The sequence below is a fragment of the Pimephales promelas genome, chromosome 7 (genome assembly GCF_988280905.1).
Source record: "Pimephales promelas chromosome 7, fPimPro1.hap1.1, whole genome shotgun sequence".
Classification (NCBI taxonomy): domain Eukaryota; kingdom Metazoa; phylum Chordata; class Actinopteri; order Cypriniformes; family Leuciscidae; genus Pimephales; species Pimephales promelas.
This window is the reverse complement of record NC_142775.1, coordinates 37283307-37309708: the sequence shown is the minus strand read 5'-3', so window position 1 is coordinate 37309708 and position 26402 is coordinate 37283307. Positions and strand designations below refer to the sequence as shown.

The following is a 26402-nucleotide window of genomic DNA, read 5'->3' as shown; positions in this document are numbered from 1 at the left end:
ATAACATTCACTTTTCACAATCCAATCAACAACTGGAGGACAAAATCAAGTCCTGACTTACGTTTTTCAATGTTCAAAAAGCTCCTTTACTCAGGAAAAATATTTTCTGCTTTATGCTGACTTTAAATACGATAAATACATTTTTAACTAAATACTACATAAAGAAAAAAACACTCACTTTGGCTTTCCTGGCCATAGCCATGATCTGAGAACAGATTGTGGGCTTTCTTTTGCAACACAGATTGAGGCAGGGGAATGCAAACATGAGGTCAGGGTTAAAGGCCGTCTTCCCACGCTTACCAAGGAAAGAAATGCATTAACACGATGCACTTCAACATGAGGCCAGCGATGGAGTGAACGAGATCGTTTAAAAAGAGACACACACTTCTTCCAGCAGCTCATACACACTGTACTATTATGTCACTTTAAACAGACGCTCTTTGTGGATAAAATATGTATGAAGGGTGATGGAGAATAAAGAGAATCGCTCACCTTAACCTCAGGACCATGTTGACCGCTCCCTCACCACTCCAGGCTTTATCCAATGGTTGAACCTGGAGAGTAAAACAAAACATTATGGTAAGTAAGATTGTTGAGGTTAAAAGATCTTTACACCACACACACGCTAGTGATTACGCACAGGTCTTGAGGATAACAGGGTTATATTGGAGATGTGAAGCAATAAAATGACTCTAGTCAACTCATATTAATACTGAACTGAGTAACAGTGTCAAACCTACACAAATATTGAGTAAAACAGTCTTTAATAGGAATCCGCAATATATTACCATAACTGATATTAGACATTATTAAAATCTTTTAATTTGTTTTAATATTACAGCTGATGAATGAATGATGAATATTTATACTGGCCAATATTTCATATTTTATTGAGCATGCCTTTATTTTTACATTTAGATACCTTTGAAGTCATCTAATGAGCAATAAATATCTGTTGTTACTGACTGTAAAGCTAAACTAAAACAAAAAAAAAATGATTAAAAAAAGTTTTTGTTAATTGATAACGCAGAAATAAAATAGATGAAAATGAAATTAAAATGATACAAATAAAATAAATAAAAATAAAATAAATGCAAGTTGGAGCACTATAAATGACAAAACAAAAAATATAAAAACTAAAAACAAAACAAAAATAAAAAAACTGTAGAAATGACAAAAGCACATTCATGAAAAATTAAACTGAAATTTAAATGATTTTTATTTTAAATAAAAGCTAATTCAAAATATCAATACATACTATACAAGTGTAAAAATTCACTACAAATCATCCATTTTTTTATTCTGTACATTACAATGCTGAGACACCTAAATTCACTTGTAGCATTTAAAATAACTGATTTTTAGTTTTTTGTGTTTTATTTTTCATTCACATTTAATTAAAGTATTTAATTACATCCATTAGCCATAAAAATGTTTTTAATATTTTGATTAAACTGAATCTTTTTTTTTTTTTTTTGATGCTTACAGAACTCTGATGCAAATCAACATTTCTCTCACTTCAACATTTGTATCACAATGCGTCAGGGTTATTATTAACAAAAATTTTAAACAAAAATTAACTAATTAAAAATAATAATAATAAAAATCGCACAAACAAAATGACTAAAAAACCAAGCTAAAACTAAAAAATTAGGGCTGTACAAAGATTTATCGCATCCAAAATAAAAGTTTGTGTTTACATAATATATGTGGGTGCACTGTGTATAATTATTTATATATATATATATATATAAAAATACACACACATGCATCTATATTTAAGAAAAAAATATTATTTATATATAAAATATTTATATATAATATAAATTATATATAAATCTATATAGATGAAAAAATATATACAAGCATGTGTGTGTATTTATATACAAAATAATTATACACCCTACACACATATATATATTATGTAAACACAAACTTTTATTTTGGATGTGATTAAAGGGTTAGTTCACCCAAAAATGAAAATTCTGTCAGTATTTACTCACCCCCATGTTGTTACAACCCCGTAAGACCTTCTTTCATCTTCGGAACACAAATTAAGATATTTAAGATATTAAGATCGCTCCTGCATACAGTCCATAGGCTTCTTGAGGGACTGGCTCTTGCTGTCCACGAAAAGTCATTAAAGACATCGTTAAAATAGTCCAAGTGACTACAGGGGCTCAATCTTAAGTTTATCAAACGACGAGAACACTTTTGTGCGCAAAAAAACAACAAAAATAACGACTTTATTTCAACTATTCGTTTATTTCTCCCTCTGCGCGAGTCAGGTTACTAGTTTAATAGCGTAAGCTTCTGTTATTGTATGTCACACGCATCACACACACATGACCAGCGTCGGCCAATAGTGAGCCTACGTGTGACGTAGCTCTACGCTATCACACTACGTTGACTGACTAGAGGCGCATAGAGAAGGAAGTGAATAGTTGAAATAAAGTCGTTATTTTTGTTGGTTTTTTTGCGCACACAAGTGTTCTCGTCGTTTGATAAACTTAAGATTGAGCCCCTGTAGTCACTTGGACTATTTTAACGATGTCTTTAATGACTTTTCGGGGACAGCAAGAGCCAGTCCCTCAAGAAGCCTATGGACTGTATTCAGGAGCGATCTTAATATCTTAAATATCTTAATTTGTGTTCCGAAGATGAACGAAGGTCTTACGGGGTTGGAACAACATGAGGGTGAGTAAATACTGACAGAATTTTCATTTTTGGGTGAACTAACCCTTTAATTGCGATTAATCGTTTGACAGCCCTACTAAAAATCTAAAATAAAAGCTGATAAAAACTATAATAGTATATAAATAACACTGAATGCATCGTAGGATTGCTTTCTTCACAAAGGATGCATGCAACATGGCTGGAGACTTTAACAAACAGTCTCTGTGTCCGCAGTGCAGCCGAAGCCTTGACCGGCTCGCTAGCTTTTGGGATAGAAACTCTGCACAAGCTTCTGCAGCAGGTCTCCTCTCTCACTCTTTTCATTCGAGATATTACGTTTAATAGGCTCCCTCAAGGCCAGTCGGCCCCCCAGGGTCGTGTCCAGCCAGCCCAGAGACCAGCCGTCTCTCACAGCGAGGAGCGTCAGGGCCACCGAATCAACACACATCACAGCAACACTGTCAACCCCTTACCTGGGGATGCTGAATGGACAGGTCCTCTAGCGGGAGACTGTTAGCATTCACTTCTCCCTGCAGAGGCAAAATGGAGTGCTTAGAAGTGAAGGAAGGTACAGAAAGACATCTCTCCGCCCCTCGCTGTTTCTTTTCATTCCCTTCAAGGACAGTTCTTTCAGCAGCTGGGGAAATGGGTTTTCTACAGCCTCAAAGCCTGAACTAAAAGTCATGACATTTGGTGATCCAGTGGGAGAAAATATACTGTATGGAAGATCGCTACGCACACACACACAGACGTTAGGACATAAGTTCTGTGTTTGTGCTGCTTAATTGCTATTTGTCCAATGCGGTCGAATAGGCCACGCTTGTTAATCATTTAATATGTAGTTTATTAGGCAAATAGCGCAATCCCTCGATACTCTTAATTAAATGATCAAACGATACTTTAGTCGTTAATTAAATCTATTCACAGGCAAACACAGTCAGTCAAGCCCGATGTCTCTGTGAGCTCACATTTACAGACTTTAGCCGTGGGAAAAATTGCTTTTACTTGATCAAAATACAGTAAAATTGTATTAATTAAAACTACTTTTAGATTTTAAGATTTTAAGAACAGAATTTATTTGAAATAAAAATCCTTTGTAACATTATTAATGTCTTTACTGTCACCGTTGATCAAACTGATGTGTCCTTGCTGAATAAACGTTAGTTACATAGGATGTTTACCTAAGTTTGAATGTTTTCAAAAGACAATACAAGTGGTGTTTTCCCATGCAAATATGTTTGAGGGGTGTGTTTTCGTACAATCACATAGCTCACTGCTTCACTACCACAGTACGATGCATCGCTGAAGAAATCAACTTACTAGTCACGACTCTTTCCCGAAATCATACCGTCACAAACCTGATTAATGACATCACACAGATGGTCGAGTAATAACTTCTTTTAATGGATCGGTTTGAGTTCGAATTAAAGGGATAGTTCACTTTGAAATTAATTTTTGGTATGTTTTAGTTTACCTCAAGGGCATCCAAGATGTAGGTGTCTTTGTTTCTTCAGTATTTTCAATTTTGATATTTTTAGGTCAAACTGTTCTTGTCTGTCAGTCATATAATGCAGGTCTATGGTCACCACCTCGTTTCGTGTCTTGGGCCATCAGTTACATTTATGAGTCATTAGATCATGTTTAATTTGGACTTCTCTGTGTATGCTCTTTGAGGTGGTGACCATAGACCTCCATTATATGACTGACAGACAAGAACGGTTTGACCTAAAAATATCAAAATTGAAACTACTGCGGAAACAAAGACATGCCCTGGAGGTAAGCTAAAACATACCAAAAATTAATTTCAAAGTGAACTATCCCTCCCTTTAAGTCCACATGTCAAACCACAGGTCAAACTTTGTGATTGGCTAGCGATGCTAATAGATACAAGAGCCCTTCCCAAACTCCATATGATATTCTGGTCTATAAATATCATCCACGTTTTTCCCTGCCGGGTTCATTGTGCTTATAAAAATAATAGTCTTTTGGCAGGATTTTAGAAAGGCTGCATTACATTACAACCAAAACAACTAAATCCCTATTTATCTACATAAACAGCCTGCACTACCGAGAAAGAAAGTCGTTTCAGAGGCGGAGTGAGTTTTGATGAAATATTTCATAAACAGCACATTTCTTGTGCAGATGAATCATTCACAATGTAGCTTGTAAACTGCATTACACATGTAAACAGGGTCAGTCCTGATGCATTACCCCACACAACTAATAAAAACAGCCATTTCATAAGGTAAAGAAAGAATAACTGTAACTTACATGCTGGTTTTCCTCTTTGACCCTGCGTGACTGCGAAAGGAATAACGAGACAGGATTCAATTAGGTTCTCGCTCTCGCACAAAGTAAGACAGACAGATGTAGCTATTTGTGTGGGAGTGCAATCAGCACTTGCTCATTTGCATTCCATAATAAACAATAAACACGAGAACAACGTCTCCAGCTTCATTAGCAGCCGCTGATTTGCGGACGCTTCGCTTCGGGGGCTCTGATTGTTCCTTCCTGGCGAAGACATGTTAGCATTATATATTCCACATTTATGAGTGAAAAAGGCCTTGGGCTTTGATCAAATGGTGCGCGTCACCCGTATGGTACAGGCAAGGGCGTTTATGATCAAATATTAAGGGAGCTTGAGGTGAAATGCTTGGCTCTGCATCAGAGGAAGTGCGTTCGTTCAAATCTTATATGTGGGTTAATCACAAATACATAATAGAGGCTATTTTTAAATACAGTGAGGTCCGAATGTCCAAGACCACTCATGAAAATCAATACATCATCTTCTGAAGACAGATATAGATTTGGTTGAGAAACACACTTAAATTAAGGCTTATTGATCATCTTGATAACTACTGTGACCCCAGAACCGAGGTACGTACTGAACTGTGATTTCTATGTATATATATATATATATATATATATTAGGGCTGTGCAAAAATTAATTGCGATTAATCGCATCCAAAATAAAAGTCTCTCTTTACATAATATATTTGTGTGTGCTGTATATAATTATTTTGTATAAATAAATACCTATGCATGCATCGATTTATTTAAGAATTATTTGCGCTTAAATTCTGTATATATATATAAAAATACATAATCTATATTATATAAATATAAATATTTTATATATGAATAACACATTTTCTTAAATATATACATGCATGTGTGTGTATTTATATATACAAAATAATTATATACAGCACACACAAATATATTATGTAAACACAGACTTTTATTTTGGATGCGATTAATCGCAATTAATTTTTGCACAGCCCTAATATATATATATATATATATATATATATGAAGAGTTCAGATGCAAAAGCCTCTAAATGCCATTTGAAATTTTCTTCTTTAATATAGATTTTTATCAAACTTGTATATTTAAGTTCAGTGATTTCACTTAAATGGCAATGATAATCACCTATTAATTGTTATTTAAGTGAAATTACTGAACTTAAATATACAAGTTTGATAAAAATCATCATTAAAGAAGAAAATTTCAAATGGCATTTAGAGGCTTTTGCATCTGAACTCTTCATATACACACTCACCTAAAGGACTGTTAGGAACACCATACTAATACTGTGTTTGACCCCCTTCAGAACTGCCTTAATTCTACGTGGCATTGATTCAACAAAGTGCTGAAATTATTATTTCGAAATGTTGGCCCATATTGATATGATAGCATCTTGCAGTTGATGGAGATTTGTGGGATCGAAGCTCCCGTTCCACCACATCCCAAAGATGCTCTATTGGGTTGAGATCTGGTGACTGTGGGGGCCGTTTTAGTACAGTCAACTCATTGTCATGTTCAAGAAACCAATTTGAAATGATTCAAGCTTTGTGACATGGTGCATTATCCTGCTGGAAGTAGCCATCAGAGGATGGGTACATGGTGGCCATAAAGGGATGGACATGGTCAGAAACAATGCTCAGGTAGGCCGTGGCATTTAAACGATGCCCAATTGGCACTAAGGGGCCTAAAGTGTGCCAAGAAAACATCCCACACACCATTACACCACCACCACCAGCCTGCACAGTGGTAACAAGGCATGATGGGTCCATGTTCTCATTCTGTCTCAACAGAAATCGAGACTCGTCAGACCAGGCGACATTTTTCCAGTCTTTAACTGTCCAATTTTGGTGAGCTCTTGCAAATTGTCGCCTCTTTTTCCTATTTGTAGTGGAGATGAGTGGTACCCGGTGGGGTCTTCTGCTGTTGTAGCCCATCCGCCTCAAGGTTGTGTGTGTTGTGTCTTCTTCACAAATGCTTTGCTGCATACCTCGGTTGTAACGAGTGGTTATTTCAGTCAAAGTTGCTCTTCTATCAGCTTGAATCAGTCGGCCCATTCTCCTCTGACCTCTAGCATCAACAAGGCATTTTCGCCCACAGGACTGACACATACTGGATGTTTTTCCCTTTTCACAGCTTTCTTTGTAAACCCTAGAAATGGTTGTGTGTGAAAATCCCAGTAACTGAGCAGATTGTGAAATACTCAGCTCAAAATTGCTTAAATCACCTTTCTTTCCCATTCTGACATTCAGTTTGGAGTTCAGGAGATTGTCTTGACCAGGACCACAACTCTAAATGCATTGAAGCAACTGTCATGTGATTGGTTAATTAGATAATTGCATTAATGAGAAATTGAACAGGTGTTCCTAATAATCCTTTAGGTGAGTGTATTTGATTTACTTTATTAAGTAAATCAAATACACTCACCTAAAGGAATTTTATCAAACTTGTATATTTAAGTTCAGAAATTTCACTTAAATAACAATTAATAGGTAATCATCATTGCCATTTAAGTGAAATCACTGAACTTAAATATACAAGCTTGATAAAAATGATCATTCTAGAAGAAAATTTCAAATGGCACTTAGAGGCTTTTGCATCTGAACTCTTCATATATATATATATATATGTTATTTTTAAGAAAGATCAATTGGCATCCCTATTAAGCCACACTCACCCTTCCATGATTGACAGCAGCCTTCCCCTCTTCACTTCTCTCGTCCATTTCATCATCACTCCATTCCCAGTCTCCATCCTCGGTCTTGTGCAGGTGACCGCTCGACCCCGGGACCCTTCTGACCTGCGGGTGTGAACGGGACACGGCGTCAAACTCACAATAGTGCGCAGCAGTTACCACACACTACCACACCAGCAGATGTGGTGCTGAAAGTATTTATCTCATTCGTTTTCTCCATAAGCAAAATATAAATAAAGAGATCTTGAACCAAACCAACCAGCTCTGAAATGAAGCACATTACAAACTTTAACCTATTTATCCATCCATCTATCTATCTTTTTATCTATATACATACAATTCTATAAATTATAATCATAGATCATGAGAAATAATTATCTATTTATCTAAAACTATTTATCTATCTGTCTGTAAATACAGTATACCTATAAATTTATAAATCGTAATCATAAATCTATCCATCTCTGTGCGTGCATATATAAATACAGACACATATACATATTTAATAAGACAATGAACTATTAAATGTAATCCCCACTTTCTAAACTATTTTATATTTCAAACAACAATATCATATTTAGCTAAAATCACACCGACTTGTTCCTACAGAAGCATAACAATATTTAAGAACTTCAGAGCTGTAGGTCCAACTTGGTTTACAGATGATTGTTAAAAATCAATTTTTCTATGGAGTAAATGAATGGCATTTGTACTTTCAGAACCCTACGATTGTGCCCTACAGCGTCACGCGTCGATCTCAGCAGGACAGATAGAGTCTGTGCTGAACTTACAGGGCTTATTTCTCCGGATCAGTGAAGTGAGCTTTAATTCATCTCCCGGCCCTAACTTCAACAAAAAGGAAAGATTTTTTGAGGTCTGCTCGGTGACTGTAACCAGCGCTGAAATATCCCACTGTCTGTTCTCTTATGCAAGGCACATCCTTCAAAACATGCTAAAGATTTAATCTGGCCCACAAGATCTCAACATCCATCGATGTATGGCAAACCAGGCGATCAGCTCAACAAGATCCCTAAATTCCTGTCATTTACACAAGCCTTTCTCGGTCTGGCAAGCCCTAATCTGATCGGCTGCTTTACACAATTTCTGAGGATAAGTGCACACAGGTTGCACTGTCATCCACCAGGAAACCAAGTCATATTTACAAGGTACCAGGATGATAAAATGAACACTTTTGAGGAAGAACTAGTCACTTGCTCAAGTTTGCCAAATGATTTAGATATCCAAACCAATTTTTTGCTCATTTCTGTTATTGTGAAAATAATAATGGTTCCTCTGACAATTTTCAAAGCAATGGCAAATTTGTTTTTTTTATGCCTAATGAATGATTAAAAATATATACTTAAACATATTATAGCCTACTTTTATGTATAAAGTATATAAAATAGAATATACATACAGTGTGTGTGTATATATATATATATATACAAACACAAACTTTTATAGATTATAATTGCGATTCATTGATTTGACAGCAGAAAGGGTACATTGTGAATGTAAATAATACTTAATAATTAATATATGTATATTCTTGTATATTTGTAATATATATATATAAAATGCATACATATATGTATATATATATATATATGTGTATATATGTGTGCATTTTAAATGTATATATATATATATATATAATCTATTTTATATATAAATATAAATATTTTATATATGAATAACAGGTTTTCTTAAATATATGCATGTGTGTGTATTTATATATACAAAATAATTATACACAGCACACACAAATATATTATGTAAACACAAACTTTTATTTTGGGTGCAATTAATCTTTGCACAGCCCTATATATATATATATATGTGACAGCACTAATTTATTTTAACAAATATATAAGAAGAAATTTATTAAATACTAAGTATTATATATATTCACAATATACCCATTTTAATGGAAGGATAATAAGGGTTGCTTTTTTTGTTGTTGTTGTTGTTTTTTTGCAGAAAGCACTGGCATATCAAAAACATTTGAAGTAAACCAGTTGGAGAATTCTTACAAGTATTGTTATAACCTGTATCACTCACACCTATCATTTCCACCTTCCCCTAAATAGCACATCAAATCAAACAAACTGTACCTGAACACTATTCATGTCTGTCAGATGGCCTCTTCTGGTCTAACCGATTACTCTATATCAAAAAGGCACAGAAGACCTTAAATCCTCTGGACGTGTGTGAGATATGATGCACTAGACTGTGGATATCAGGCAACATGCAATCAATGCGCTTTCAGAAGTTATTGACAAAATCATCTTGAACTGGAGCAATCTCGGCCTCAACCCAATATATACATCCGACCGCCCTGCCCTGACACAAAGACACACTGTCTTCCAGGAGATTTACACAGCTTCCACTTCAAGACAAGAGGTGAAAAACGGCACACACACACACACACACACACACAAGTACAACTAGAAGCGAGAAGCAGTAAGTAAGCATTCAGCGAGTGAGATAACATGTACCCGTCTCCCAGAATCCTGCTCTGTGTTCTGCTTCCTCGGCTCTGGATCCTTCAAAATAACACACAGATAAACAAAGCAACAAATAAACATGAGCGCATGATGATAACAAACTACACCTGCGGGCTGTGTGTTTATGAACGACACGAGTGGGTCAGCGGCACAGAGCTCTTCAACACACACTCGCTGTCATTTACAGACATTATGTAAGTGCAAATACCCAGTGGTAAATTGCTCTCTTAGAAAATCTAATGTGCAATCGAGTGTTGCGATGCAGACATTCAATTACACAAAACAAATCATTATAATGCTGCTGCAACAGAAAAACAAAACCAAAGTGTATCATTTTAGCATCTAAAGTCACACACACATCTCGATTTACTTCACCTTGTTTTCTGCACCACTGTATACTTATTTCATATGCTCTGGCAGTACAGTAAATGTCAGTCGAGCTACTAAAGCTTTGCTTATTTTGACTGAAATGAAGATTGAAGGATTAAAGATTGTTTTATAGCAATGTATTTTGATTTACGTCTGTAATTCAGCACAAGATGTAACTCGGCAATCAAAGACAAGAGATTATTACAATTTCAGCTGAAAATAACTCAAAATAATGTTCTCCACCATGAGTCAACACACTGCAGAGATGCTGCGAGTTGAACCGGCGAGCTGTTGCGCCCCCTACTGGACACACACACTACACTACAACCACTCGACTGCACTTGCTAGACAGAATTATGCATATTTTTAATGTAATCTTATTACAGGTGTAAGTGACGACAAGATAAGACCTATCTTGATTCACAATAACATGATCTTGACTTTCTTCAATGACAGATTTGCTTCAGGAAAATCAAATTTTATAAGGCGGATCCTTTAATATATATAGTAGGGCTGTGCAAAGATTAATTGCAATTAAACGCATCCAAAATAAAAGTTTGTGTTTACATGTGTGTGTGCTGTGTATAATTGTTTTGTATATATAAATACATATGCATGCATGTATAGATTTAAGAATATATATAAATATATATAAATATTTTATACATGAATAACAAATTTTATTAAAATGTATACATGCATGTGTGTGTGTATTTATATATACAAAATAATTATACACAGCACACACACGTATATTATGTAAACACAAACTTTTATTTTGGATGCGATTAATCGCAATTAATCTTTGCACAGCCCTAATATATATATATACGTACTCAGCGTTTATAAAGCATATACACCATTTAAATTATTCTTTTTTTGAAGTTACTGCAACTTTTTTTGATGCAAACATGAAAGATGAGATGTAAGAGAGAAAAATAGATATGTTTTCCCTTTTTTTGATCATTGGTGAAGTAAAATAAAAAAAAATCCATGAATGAAAATGAATAGATTCTCTTCTTTGATGTTTACAACATTAAGAAAAAGACACAGATGAGAATAAAAAGATTCAAATGCTGATAGGAAAAAATACAATAAAACACTGAAAGCATCATTTTATCATTTTAACAAATTATTTATTATTTACTTTATATAAAGCAAATTATATATATATATATATATATATATATATATATATATATATGTGTGTGTTTCTTTTTTATTAGAGTTTAAAAAAAGAATAAAAAGATAAAAAAAGAAAAATATATTTTTTAAATTTGGTTGTAAATAAAAAAAGAAACATTAAAAAAATGTAAAATAAAAAAGTAAAAAAAAATGCAAAATCAAAAAAATATATAATATTTTAAAACATATGTTTTAAAATATTATTCATAATTGCAAAAAAATCATTTTGCTATCAAATAAAAAAAAATTATAATAATTTTGTTGTCATGTAAACAAGAAATACCACAGGCTACCTCCAAAATCACACACTCTCTTGAGTAGGTACTTATTTTGGATGTTAATTTGAATAAGTTTGAATAAGCTAAACAAAAGTATGTGACGGATGAATGTATTCTGGATACACTACATTCAGCTTGTTGTCTTTATCACGTGACCTACCAAGGTCATCATTTTTTTTCAGGTCAAATAGAGTAAAATATTTCTGTTTTGTTTGTCAAACCTAAAAAAATGATTAGTTGTATGGATAATTTTTCTAATGACACTCAGGCCAAATAAATCACAGTGATTTTCGCAACGCCGCTCAAATCTGTATCGCTCGAGTGGATGTCATTGAGTGCTTTGAAACTCCAAGGTCAAATACTGATTCTCTCCACAGTGTCCTGAACAGAAGCGCAGCTGCTAATATTCAAGTCCTCACGGTGAGGAGAAAGAAAGAGCATGACAAAGGCAGAGTGAGGCAGACAGCCATGTAGAGAGAGAGATATAAAGGAATACAGACAGTGAGGTAAGGAAGAGAAATGGTGTTTGTCAGGAGTTGTTCAGGTCAGAGAGTCCTTACATGACAGCATCTTTCTCTGCGGGCTCCGGCTACGCTGACTGGATACATAATGTGGGAGTGACGCAGGGTCGCAATAGCGCACACACACACACATCAGACACCAGGTGACAGAACGGACATGCACACACTGCTGACACTGACACATCCTTCATCAGAATATTCATGAGGACCGGGATTCAATTTCATAATTCACATATTTAGTACGCTATACTGTGTATGTCCAAAACCTGGAAAACACTGCCTCTGCAGGCGGTACACAAACTTCCTGTTCATGGAGAAAAAAAAAAAAAAAAAGATTTAAGCAGCACAATTGTTATCCACATTAATAATAATGTTTCTTGAGTAGCAAATCAGCGTATTAGAATTATTTCTGAAGGATCATGTGACACTAATGATGATGAAAATTCAGCTTTGCATCACAGGAATTAATTACATTTCAAAATATATTCAAATAGAAATCAGTCATTTTAAATAATAATACTAATAGTTCAACTACTTTCAAATCCAATAAATGCAGCCTTGGTGAGCTTGTATTTCGTTCAAATACTTAAAAATACTTAATTTGTGGACAAATGATCTAAATATCATTAAAACTAGTTTTCAAAGAACATGTTTTTTTTCTTCTTTTTAAAGCCTTAACTCACTCCATTTTGTTGTACAGTTATACTACTTAGTCACCATAAAATCAAAATTAAAATAAAAAAAGACTGTTCGTGTGTCCTCATATAATCTTACAGCGACATCTCTTCTCTTCTCTGATGACGTGTTTACTGGTGTGGGGGCGGGACAACCAACCTGTCAATCACATGAGATCAACCAATAGCAAGCCTCTTACTCTCCTGGTCAATCTTTATCAAAATGAACAAATCTTTTTTTGTGTCATTTGGATCATTCAATGAACTAAATGAACGAGTTGACTCTGGAAAAGATTTGTTCATTTTGATGAATGAGTTCGAACAGGAGAGCCACGAACGCTCATCACAGAACAGAGCAAGCTTATAAAACTTAAACTTTGTTATTTTTATTTTAAACGAGCGATCGTTTCACTTGATAAGACCCTAATTTATCGTCTGGAATCGTTTAAAGCCCTTTGAACAGTTTGCAGTTTGCACTGAAACTGTCTTTTGGACCTTGAACCGTTTGGTTCCCAATGAAGTCCATTATATGGAGAAAAATCCTTAATTTTCTTTTCAACTAAAGAAAGAAAGACATGAATATCTTGGATGACATGGGGGTGAGTAAATTATCAACAAAAGTTTTTTTTTAAAGTGAACTACTCCTTTAAAGGCAGAGTGTTACTCACAGCCTATTAAAGACAGTGTTGTCTGTGACTTAACGACAAATGCTAGACTAATACTCTTCTTCTCTTCTTAAATACATAAAACACTGGCCTAAATATACATAGTGCTTGTCGAATAAAGAAAATGCTCTACTTCTTCAAACAAACAGTTCTTTATTTACCCTTGCATTGCAAATATGGAGATTTATGCCGGTTAGTGATGACATGACGCCTCTCCAGAAAACAAATTGTGTTTAAAGAATGTTTAAGTAGTTTTATAGGAAAACGAGACAAAATACACTGATTAAAACGTGATTATTCTGCAGAGAGAGGCATCTGAGATGGAGGACAGAGAGTGAACCATCATCTGATAAAGATGGACGTCGACTGCCATCGACCAGCAGAACCCAACATAGAGACCCGCTGACCTCCAGCGATTTAATCACTGTTAGTGTGTGTGTGAGTGAATGTCCCTTAAAGCTATTGTTGACACAGTTTCAGTTGATGAGCTTCACTAACTGTACCATCCCACTAACAACTCCAATTACACAATTCAGGCACAACACATAATGTTTCAGATCTCCAATTAAACCTACATTTCCCAGAGGTTCCCTTCCCTGAATCCGACGGCTCGGTTGACTGCAACTCTTGTCAAATCTAACAAGTACGCATGGGCTCCGTTCCACCCAGACAACAGACCGTACGTCGGTTTCACCCTCCCACCCATTAATACTGTAATTCATTGAGAAGAGTCTATTAAAGCACGACTAGTTTTCCCAGAGCACTTCAGGCAACTAAAACACCATCACACATCAACAAAATCAATTCTAAATGGATCTGCTGTAGTGATGATTATTTTACAAGTCAGACTAAATATGTCTCTGTGGCTGCACAGTAATCTGCCGAGTAGCTTTTAAGTGCACTCATTCGGTCATCTACTGGAATAAATCCCTTTATCAGTACAAAACACCTTTTTTGTTATTTCAACCTAAAAAACATCATTACAAATATACAACAAGGAAGTTTGCATGGATTTACGAGTTTCTCTCAGATTTTTGTTGTTTGCATGGATGGATGATATGGCTAAAACATTATATATTTAATACATATAGTATTTTGCAGTCATATACTCTATAGATATATCTCCATATTTATGCATTTGCTATATATTGGCTTAAAAAGGAGTATTTTTAATCAAAAGAATAATCATTTTAACCAAACAGTCATTGCAACCAAATTGATTCAAAGTGTTTAATGCTAGATTAAAATACAATAAAAAAATAACCCTATTTAAAGGTGCTATATGTATTTTTTAGCGGCCTCTATCGGTAATGTTTCAGATTGCAACCCGAACACCATGAACACTCGTATTATGATAACGTTACATTTGTGGTGTTATCTAGCATTTCACTAACTATTTGTGTATCTTTCACAATCAGCAACGTCAACATAGGTGAATGTATAATATGATAACGAAAACGGTTAGTGAATTAGACTAGTGAACAATTTCAGTGTAACATTAAAGGGTTAGTTCACCCAAAAATGAAAATTAAGTCATTAATTACTCACCCTCATGCTGTACCAACCCCGTAAGACCTTCGTTCATCTTCGGAACACAAATTAAGATATTTTTGATTGAATCTGAGAGCTGGATCACTCTTCCATTGGCTTCCTAAGGGACTGGCTCTTGACGGCCCATAAACTCATTAAAGAAAAGGTTTAAATATCCCATGTGCCTACAGTGGCTCAATTATAAGTTTATCAAGCGACGAGACTACTTTTTGTGCGAAAAAAACATAAATAACGACTTTATTCCACTATTCTAATACTTCCTTATGGGCGCATGCGCGAGAACTGAGACGAGGACGTTCTCATTCGTCTACTTCTTGTTACCGGCTGCTCACCGCTTAGGAGTTTTACCGCCCCCTACCGTATAAGATGATGTGCTGATATAGCTGGAAGCGCAAAACTTTCTGTTTACAAGCAGAGGAAGATGCGCGCTGTACATACGCTTGTCAATTTGTGTATTTTCCGCACTATAAGGTGCACTTAAAAGCCTTTAATCTTCTCAAAAAACGACAGTGTTCCTTATGATCCGGAGCGCCTTATATATGGATCATCATTTTATACGGTAGGTGGCGGTAAAACTCCTAAGCGAAGCAGCCGGTAACAAAAAGTAGTCGAAGGAGAAGAACGTCCTCATCTCAGTTCTCGCGCATGCGCCCATAAGGAAGTAATGGAATAGTGGAATAAAGTCGTTATTTATGTTTTTTCCGCACAAAAAGTAGTCTCGTCGCTTGATAAATTTATAATTGAGCCGCTGTAGGCACATGGAATATTTAAACCTTTTCTTTAATGACTTTATGGGCCGTCAAGAGCCAGTCCCTTAGGCAGTCTATGTAGGACTGATCCAGCTCTCAGATTCAATCAAAAATATCTTTATTTGTGTTCCGAAGATGAACGAAGGTCTTACGGGGTTGGAACAGCATGGGGGTGAGTAATTAATGACTTAATTTTCATTTTTGGGTGAACTAACCCTTTAAGATTGTAGGAAGTAACATTACTGTACTTAGCGTGTCTGGAAATGTGTATTATAAACAATATGATAGTAGTGGGATGAGTGATGTTAGACAGTAGATCTAATACATAAAATAAAAGTCCTAAAGCTCCTACTTTTTGTTATCCTGGAACAGTCTTTTGTATTCATTTCATGTCTCATATATGTAGTTTAGCTTGCTACTTCATTACAGTTTACCATTATTTCAGAATTTCTGAAAATTTGTAATTTATCACAATAAAAATAGCGGAGGTCTCTCCATAATCCATAAAACGTTCTGCCGATGTTGATCCGATTGTTTTGTTTTTTATATTTATGTGGAGTGTGTGTTGAGTGAGTGTTTTGGCGTTATCAGACTCATGTCGTTCGCTGCAGTGCCGTCGCATAGACTGTATATAAAAAGTAGAGAGGCTCGGGAGCTCGCATGCACGTCACATCTGATGGATTTCACAGAAAATCCGACCCCGAGACTTCACATAGAAATAGGAATACCGGCCTTCAGAGTTAATAGCATGTGTGTTTAATGGCGCGTTCCAGGCAACCTGTAACTCGTGTTTTTCCAACCTTATAGACCATTTCACAAGAAGTAAACAACACTGGTCCAGAAGCACTTCCTGTTTAAGTTTTTTAACTCTACAATAAAAGCTGGGATAAAATACAACCAACAGAACATTTAAAACTGAATCAAAAAGTTAAACAAACATCTTTAAGATGTTTTATTTACATGTGAAATAAAGAAAACAGTTACAAACTGAAACAGGAAGTGCTTCTGGACCAGTGTTGTTTACATCTTGTGAAATGGTCTATACCCGTGAAAGTGCACTGGAACGGCAGTCAAACCCGTGACTTCCCACCCGTGAACTCGTACTAAACCGATGTACTCCCAGTTACGAGTTCTGAAGTCACATAGCCCGCGAACATATACAAAACTACAATGACAGCCCCTACGGATGCAGTGTTTCTGCAGGCGGTACTCGGTGAGATACACTTTAGGACAATAACGTTAACTAGTTTTCAGTCCAATGAGTGCAAGGATAAATTAATACCAAATACATTTCCAAATATACAAATAAAGTAAAATAAAAGTTATAACAGCTTATCTTTCCCCATGCGCTATTTTTCCTCCTCAGTTTCCCACAAATAAACAAGGAGTAAGCACCTTTGGCGTTAGAAATTATTACAAATGCGCGTGAGCCCCGTAAGCTAGGTCCGCCATGCTGGTTTGTTTACATCTAGGTAGTTTGGCGCGAATGACCTAGAATGCTACAAAGTCGTGGTTTGAAGTCGTGATTTACGTGCTCAAAAACCTGCCTGGAAAGCAGCATAATTACAACCCCTTCACACACAGGCAATACAAAAAGGATTCATTTTAGAAGAAAAACTACATATAGCACCTTTAATGATTTTAATTTATCATTTAAATGCACCAATGTTAAAAACTGCGCATATTTTTACAAAAAAAAAAAAAAATTGAAAGAAACTTCCATGAACAATTTTGAGTAATTAATAACTCAAACAAATCATTGAATCGTTGAGTTTGGAATCGAGTAATTGGAAGAAGTTCAATTATGTAATTATAAACTAATACGTTTAAATTGGATATCTGACATGCAAGATGAGGAGGGACTTTAGACTGAACAGCCAAATAAAAAGCACATCAATATTCACAATCACTGTGAATGTTCTATATGTGCCCAGCGTATTTCTCTCATTCTGTCTGTTGTCAGCTGTACCTCGATACAACATCAGCAGCCCACATTTGAAAACACCTACATCCCTCCATCATTTCAGCCCATCAGTGGCACATCTCCACCGGAAGATTCTGTACATCCTCCTAAATGGACGGATGAGCAGAGCTCTTTACCCGCCATTTATCTCATTCATTTAGTGGGCTAGAGGTGTGAGGTGCTGATAGCCGTCCCTCTCTGTCCCGACAGACAGACGGTCTGGCGTGCAAACGGTTTAACACAACACCCTGATGCCTGCATTAAAGCTCATTTTTCTTCATAGCTCATCAGAGCTCAGAGATATTAGGGGTCAGATTCACTAACAGCTTACTAAACACTCTTTTGGCATTGAAAAACTACAGGATTTACTAAGAAGTTAGCGTTAAAAGGCGTGGACAGGGTTATTTTTGCGGCTGAACTTATTGCATATGTAGGAGTTTCCCTTTCAGACACAACATTTATGAAAGGAGATTATATAAATGAATCATGCAAGGTGATTTACTAAGTGTTGCGCTCGTCAATTTACTGGTGTTTGTGCCATTATTTACCACACAAAAAAGCATGTCTAAAACCCGATGCTAACTGAGCTTTTTAATTTGTGCTGTTTAGTAAATCTGGCCCTAGGTGTCTGTCTGCTAAAAGCATGAACTGGAACGACGCTTTCATTGAGCGCGTGTGAGTTTTACACCATATGCTTAGTAAAGAAACACTCTACACAAGCATTCAGATTTTGAGGGGAGGGACTATTATTGTGCGTAAACATGTTTAAAAAAATGTCAACATATATAAAACTGTCCGAAATCACCCCTTTTACCATAAAATATGGCAATATTTGAGGGGACAGCTATTTGTAGTGGTGTCTGAAACCACCATAGTGCACATTATCGAGTGCACTCATCCCATAATACACTACAGTAACGACTAGAGAAAACCCATAATGCACTGTGACTGTGAGGGTCATGCCAAATGACTTTAAGTGGACTATATTAGTGGAGTCGTGTAGGGAAAAGTGAATAGGGGTCTTTTGATCTCATATGGGTCTGAAATTACGTGGTTCGACCAATGGGGCGCTGTGGCGCAATATTGTAATGCAGTACTCATGAATGCAATCCAAATCCAACAGAAGAAGACGGTGCCTCGGAGTGTAAACGAAGCCAAACTAGTAATGTGGGAAAGTTTAACATAACTAAAAAAAATGCTGTCATATGCATATAATCAACAGAAGCCTACTGATTAATTAGTGAAATTAATCGTTAGTTCTAATAATCGTTAGATTAATCTGTTATCAAAATAAAATAATACCAAAAAATAATGATAAGCAAAGACTAGATAGATTTAATGATAAAATAATAGAATGAAAGATAGAGTTAAAGTTAAATCACACAATAAAAAGAATGAAACAGAGATAGACGGACATTAAACAATAGATGGAACGAACAAAAGAACAAACAATGGACATACAGATGGAATGAGTGATAGACGGAACAAAAAAGCAAACGATAGACAGACAGACAAATCATGTTGTTTACAATGTGTTAAAACATACTTTCAACATGCTAATATAAGCTATAGTAACATGTTAAAAAACATGCTGGATTGTTAAGGGAAGCAACATGTTTAAACATGTTAGCAACATGCTAATTTATGTTAAGAACTTGCTAAAACATGTTAGCATCATGTAAAATCATGTTAACAATGTGTTAAAACACTAACAACATGCTAACCTATGCTAGTGTTGTGCTAATCTAGCATGTTAAAACATTAGCAATATGTTATCATGTTAGCAATGTGCTGTCATACTCATTCATGCTAGCAACATGCTAGCAAAGTTGTTGCAAAACATGTTGGATAAAACATGTTAGTGTTTGGTAATACATGCTAGTAATATGCTAATTCATGTTAACTTGTTAAAATGTTATTAAATACTAGCAATGTACTAAAAACATGCAAAAAAATCCAAATACTAGACACATGCCACGACATGATAAAACATGATAAAACGTGTTAGCAACATGATAAAACATGCTAAAGCTTGACCCAGACAGCAAACTGACATTGAATCAACGTGGAAACGACGTCTCTCATGACATTGAAACAACGTTGATTTTGCTCATCGAATTAACGTTGAACCAACGTCAGACGCGGCATTCTTCAAAGCTAAATGAAAATCGAAAATTGGTTTGCTTTCATAACGTTGTAACAACGCGTTGATTTCAAGTTGATTTTCCGTTAGTTTTGAAAGAATGACGCGTCTGACGTTGGTTCAACGTTAATTCGATGAGCAAAACAATGTCAGATCAACGTTGTTTCTATGTCATATTTCCACGTTGATTCAATGTCAGTTTGCTATCTGGGGAAGTAATGCTAAAAGTACACATTTTCATATACATAAAATGTATAAGTCGTTTTCAAAATCAAAGTTTGTCCCAATGAACTTCACTTTCTAGTTTTACACATCTAGCAGAGAGTAAACCGCTAACACTCAGGGAAGGAGGTCACGATAGAGTTCATGCATGAACTGGCTAATAGGTTAAAGTGCATCTGGTATTTGAGTGGACGAGTGAGTGTTGAGGGCAGATGCCCTGCAGTGAGAAACATTACGTTTTCGATCCCTCAATCAAAAGCAGCCACACTGTTTAATCAATACAGAAAGCACTCTGCTAAACATGAGAGAAGAGAGACCCATCTGGCCCGTGGGGGAAACGCACTCAAATGGTGGGAATGAATGAGACTGCGTTACCTTTTTGGCTCTTTGGCTTATATTTGGTCCTTTAGTAAGTAGCTTTTCATTCAAGTACTCTCGATTCTACAACACAGAGGCAGGAGGGGGGAAACACAGAACATATATCAGTAACAGACCGCTGTGAAGCACTGGTTAAAGCATTTGAAGTATGGAGAGAGTATACTGCCGTACCTTAGCCTTTTGGAAAAATTTACATTTCAAAAGCTCGGCTGCAGTGGGCCTGTGGAGATGAGAAGAGCCGAGTTAAAGCACCTGATGCTGACATTTTCAGACCCCTCCATATTTCAGGACTCAACAATAGGCAATCAGATTTTTATTTGACCTGGTGACATTCTCACTTTTCCTAAGGCCCAATTTTGGGATATTGTCAGAGATTAAGACTTACAGTCACATTTTAAATGATCAAGTAAATAAATATTCAAGTGTAACATTATGTGATATTATTTTTAACGTGCATGTATGTGTATATACATACAATGTACAGTAGGTGTGTGTACTGGAATGAATATCATGTTATAAAATTATTATCAGCCCTATAACCCAATGTCCAATATATTGAGCAGATGAGACCACTGATATAGACAGTGAACAGATCAGCAGCAATTTATGTTCTCGAGATCACATTAGCGTATCCGTATCTATTTGAGCGTGATCAGACCTACTTTGTCTGTGTGGGATTTCTTTTATTGACTGCAATTTATCTTTAGAAAGAACTTCTATTCAATAATGTACACAGCACAATTCAAATCAATATGTTTGCCTTGAGTATTATAGGGCTTTGTTGAAACTTCTGGTCATGCACCGAGAACCTTCAGCATTCGATATGATTCCTGGACACAGATTTACTCATTTGTGTGAACAAATAATAATGAATCGGCAGATTCCAATTACCTCTTTGCAGGGTCCTTCTGAAGGCACAAGGATATAAGTTTTCTAAAAGATTTCCCATACTTCTTAAGCATCTCTTTGTCCTCAACCCCAGTCTCCAGGGTTGGAGGATCGTTCTGCAGCGTGAGCATTAAAACCTGCAAACATCAGATAGGAAAGACTTGTAGAATATTTGTAGGGTTGAGAGAAAGTCTTTAATGCTACTACTAGGTAGAGGAATACTTCTGAAATGCTAACCTGTATGGCAAGCCGTTTTAGATTCAATTGTACCCAGCCATACTCCTCATAATTTCACTTTTACTAGTAAGAATTCAATTAGTGAGCTCTCTAACTCAATTCATACTAGTAGCAATTTCAATTAGTGAGCTCTCTAACTCAATTCTTACTAGTATCAATTTCAGTTATTGAGCTCTCTAACTCAATTCGTTCTAGTAGCAATTTCAATTAGTGAGATCTCTAATTCAATTCTTACTAGTAGTAATTTCAATTAGTGAGCTCTCTAACTCAATTCGTTCTAGTAGCAATTTCAATTAGTGAGCTCTCTAACTCAATTCGTTCTAGTAGCAATTTCAATTAGTGAGATCTCTAATTCAATTCTTACTAGTAGTAATTTCAATTAGTGAGCTCTCTAACTCAATTCGTTCTAGTAGCAATTTCAATTAGTGAGCTCTCTAACTCAATTCGTTCTAGTAGCAATTTCAATTAGTGAGATCTCTAATTCAATTCTTACTAGTAGTAATTTCAATTAGTGAGCTCTCTAACTCAGTTCTTACTAGAAGGAATTCAATTAGTAAACTCTCTAATTCAATTCTTACTAGTAGCAATTTCAATTAGTGAGCTTTTTAACTCAATTCTTACTAGTAGGAATTCAATTAGTGAGCTCTTTAACTCAATTCTTACTAGTAGCAATTTCAATTAGTGAGCTTTTTAACTCAATTCTTACTAGTAGGAATTAAATTAGTGAACTCTCTGATTCAATTCGTTCTAGTAGCAATTACAATCAGTGAACTCTCTAATTCAATTCTTACTAGTAGCAATTTCAATTAGGGAGCTCTCTAACTCAATTCATTCTAGTAGCAATTTCAATTAGTGAGCTCTCTTACTCAATTCTTACTAGTAGGAATTCAATTAGTGAACTCTCTAATTCAATTCGTTCTAGTAGCAATTACAATTAGTGAACTCTCTAATTCAATTCTTACTAGTAGCAATTTCAATTAGTGAGCTCTCTAACTTGGTTCTTACTAGTAAGAATTCAATTAGTGAACTCTCTAATTCAATTCGTTCTAGTAGCAATTACAATTCATGAACTCTCTAATTCAATTCTTACTAGTAGCAATTTCAATTAGTGAGCTCTCTAACTCAATACGTTCTAGTAGCAATTTCACTTAGTGAGCTCTCTAATTCAATTCTTACTAGTAGTAATTTCAATTAGTGAGCTCTCTAACTCAGTTCTGACTAGTAGGAATTCAATTAGTGAACTCTCTAATTCAATTCGTTCTAGTAGCAATTACAATTACTGTAGTAAGCTCTCTAATTCAATTCTTACTAGAAGCAATTTCAATTAGTGAGCTCTCTAACTCAATTCGTTCTAGTAGCAATTTCAATTAGTGAGCTCTCTAACTCAATTCTTACTTTTAGCAATTTCAATTAGTGAGCTCTCTAACTCAATTGTTACTAGTAGGAATCCAATTAGTGAGCTCTCTAACTCAACTCTTACTATTAGGAATTCAATTAGTGAGCTAGGCTCAAAACTAGGGTATAAAATAGCCTATTACTTATTCATGTTGATGTTTATGAATGCAAAAACCAATCGAACATCTAAGTTGACCTCAGACATTATAATAAAATTTAAAAAGCCAGTTCATGACCCCTTTACAAAAACAGGGTTTTCACCAAAACACACAGCACAAATCATCACATCCCGTTTACCTTCATAGGGGGGTACCGATGATACGGCGCAGATCCTGTTGCAAGTTCAATGGCAGTGATTCCGAAACTCCAAATGTCAGCTTTGAAGTCGTAACCCCGTACCTGCAGTCACATGACATGCTAACTGACACCAGTTGATGGAATGGCAAACTATGACCCACATCAGCCATGCTTTTTCCCACAGCAGAAATCAAATGATTAAAGTCACCATTAAATTAAAAATTAAATTTTTTTTAAATGGAAAACTGCAGTATTTATTATAAATGACTGATCCATGCACATCATTGTTTTTTGTTTTTTAATTCATTTGCCCTTGTATTCTTTCATTTAAATAACTTCCCCTCTTGCTCATTGATGACGAGGACGGGACGACCTGTCACTCACATGAGATCCATCAATGGCAAACCATCCGATCAATTCCCCACAGACAAAATCAAGTTCCGCTCTACAATTGATGTTGTTCAAGAAGCCGTTTCACTTGGATATACGTCACATTAGAGAAGAAAAGACTATTTCAACTTTCATTTTGTGCCGAATTTAACTTTAACTTTAATCTCCATGATCTGTGCTATAATAGTTTAATGGTTATTAATAATTTAGTATCGGAAAAGCTCTTAGAAATAGGCAAGCTGTGAACACTTTCATGGCTCCAAGATCCGTCATTTTACAGCAGATGAAAGAAACATTTTGCTTTGTTACAAAACCAAGTGAGCATCTTTCTTCTTCAGCAACTATGCTTCAATTGAGTCTGTTATCATCTCACTGTTCTAACGGCATGATATAAGCACAAAGATAAATAGCACACATAAATATTGGGTAAAATATTAGATTTTAATTACATTTAAGAAACTAATTCAGAAACTTTTATTCAGCAAGGATGCCTTAAATTGATCAAAAATGACAGTAAAGACATTTTAAATTAAAGATTAGTATTTTACTGTATAAAAGTGCATACGAATGTTCTTTAAAATGTGTAAAATCAGTAGTGTTTGATATTAATTATTTGATATTGACATTTCAGTATGGAATAATCCACATTTCTTGCGTAGCCCACTATCTTTGATGTATTATGCTTTTGAGCTTGTCAATGGTAATGCATACTGGGATTGACCTATTCACGTCTTATAAGGATACATTTAAAGGGATAGTTCACTTTGAAATTAATTTTGTTATGTTGCGTGTTTTAGATCATGTTTAATTTGGACTTCTCTGTGTATGCTCTTTGAGGTGGTGACCATAGACCTCTATTATATGACTGACAGACAAGAACGGTTTGACCTAAAAATATAAAAATTGAAACTACTGCGGAAACAAAGACACCTACATCTTGGATGCCCTTAAGGTAAGGCAAAACATACCAAAAAATAATTTCAAAGTGAACTATCCCTTTAACGCTGCTTTAAAATGAAGCCCAAACAGACTATCTAACTACAGTGTGTACACTTTAATGTTGGTCCTCTGAGCACACTGACCTGCTCCATCACCTCCGGGGCCATCCAGCATGGGGTCCCCACAAACGTCTTCCTCACTTTGTGTCTAGTGACGTCTCCACCGGTGGCCAGAAAAGCACTCACGCCGAAATCTACAGAGCAAACCATTTCAAATGAGTTACAACCTCATCAAAGGATCATGCACAAATAACATCTACTGAAACATGGGTTGAAGGGCTGAAAGTAAATGGTTCAATAGATATTCAGTTTGACATGCATGCACAGTCTGATAAATGAGTTCAGTCAGTCAAACACTGAAAACATGTCTATATAAAAAATCTACACAGTACGTCCATCCTTCACAGCCATATTTACTTTTTCTTTCAACAATCAGAAGAGATTACTTTGTTGAGAGTGTAGTTCACATCAGAGCTTTTTCTATTGAAAAAAAAACACGATTTCACGCACAAAAGGTAAATTATTTAAAAAAATTAACCTGGACGCCTTTTTTATGAGATTTACCCGCGTGTGTGTGTGTGTGTGAACGTTTTATAAATTTGTCAATAGAAAACATTTGAATAGAAACGGCTCTGATGTGAACTACAATCTCAACAAAAGCAAACCAAGGTCACTGGTGGAAACCCCTGTTACATAAAAACCGATCAATATTCCAGAACTAGATCAGCCAGTTTCCCTCCAGGGACGGAAAAAGTCCCATTTCAGGAATTTAACACTTCCCCACAGTACGATCAATGTATCTCAGGCCTGTTTGTCTGCTCTCCTTCATGTGGCTTGAACTTGCAAATTCACAAAACAAAATGTAACAGAGAACAAAAGTGGAGAACATATTATCATTTAATAATCAAAACATAATTAACTTTCTTGATGGGGAAAAAAGGAAATGAATGACTGATTAAATCACTGCTTTTTATTGCTTTTATAGTTAGCATAATTAAAGTTAATTAACATGGTTTAATCTCTCTTAAGGCCCATAAACGTTGCATTTTAGAGTGACAAGCAATATTAATTAAAAAAGGATTTTTACAGCTAAAAAAATGCTTAATTACCTCATGGCTATAAATAAGCTCTTAAAGGGCTGAAATAATGTGACTGAATATTAAGAATGTATTGGTCAAAATCAGTTAAGAGCAACATATCTATCTATCTATCTATCTATCTATCTATCTATCCATCACGTTGAGACAAACTTTTATGTTGACAAAGACTTTTATACATTTTATTTATATGAAAATTTGTTACTTTTATACATTTTC

At 35.4% G+C, this 26402-nt stretch overlaps 1 protein-coding gene across 8 annotated transcripts in view; it reads right to left on the bottom strand.

The window, feature by feature from the left end:
- stk39 (serine threonine kinase 39) overlaps nt 1-26402 on the bottom strand; it is a 118923-nt gene that overhangs the window by 25557 nt on the left and 66964 nt on the right. For 7 of the 8 annotated variants that reach the window (XR_016169350.1, XM_089133428.1, XM_089133427.1 and 4 more), the window contains 10 exons: nt 25171-25280; nt 23699-23800; nt 21773-21906; nt 21053-21101; nt 20879-20944; nt 10175-10222; nt 7659-7781; nt 4948-4977; nt 3150-3206; nt 493-554 (listed from right to left, as the gene is read on the bottom strand). Coding sequence is in view for 7 of the 8 variants with exons in the window: in XM_089133428.1 (XP_088989554.1) it covers nt 493-554; nt 3150-3206; nt 4948-4977; nt 7659-7781; nt 10175-10222; nt 20879-20944; nt 21053-21101; nt 21773-21906; nt 23699-23800; nt 25171-25280 (781 nt within the window). In the remaining variant the exon portion in view is untranslated. The remainder of the gene's footprint in view (nt 1-492; nt 555-3149; nt 3207-4947; nt 4978-7658; nt 7782-10174; nt 10223-20878; nt 20945-21052; nt 21102-21772; nt 21907-23698; nt 23801-25170; nt 25281-26402) is intronic. The other variant, XM_039683186.2, reaches the window with a different exon arrangement.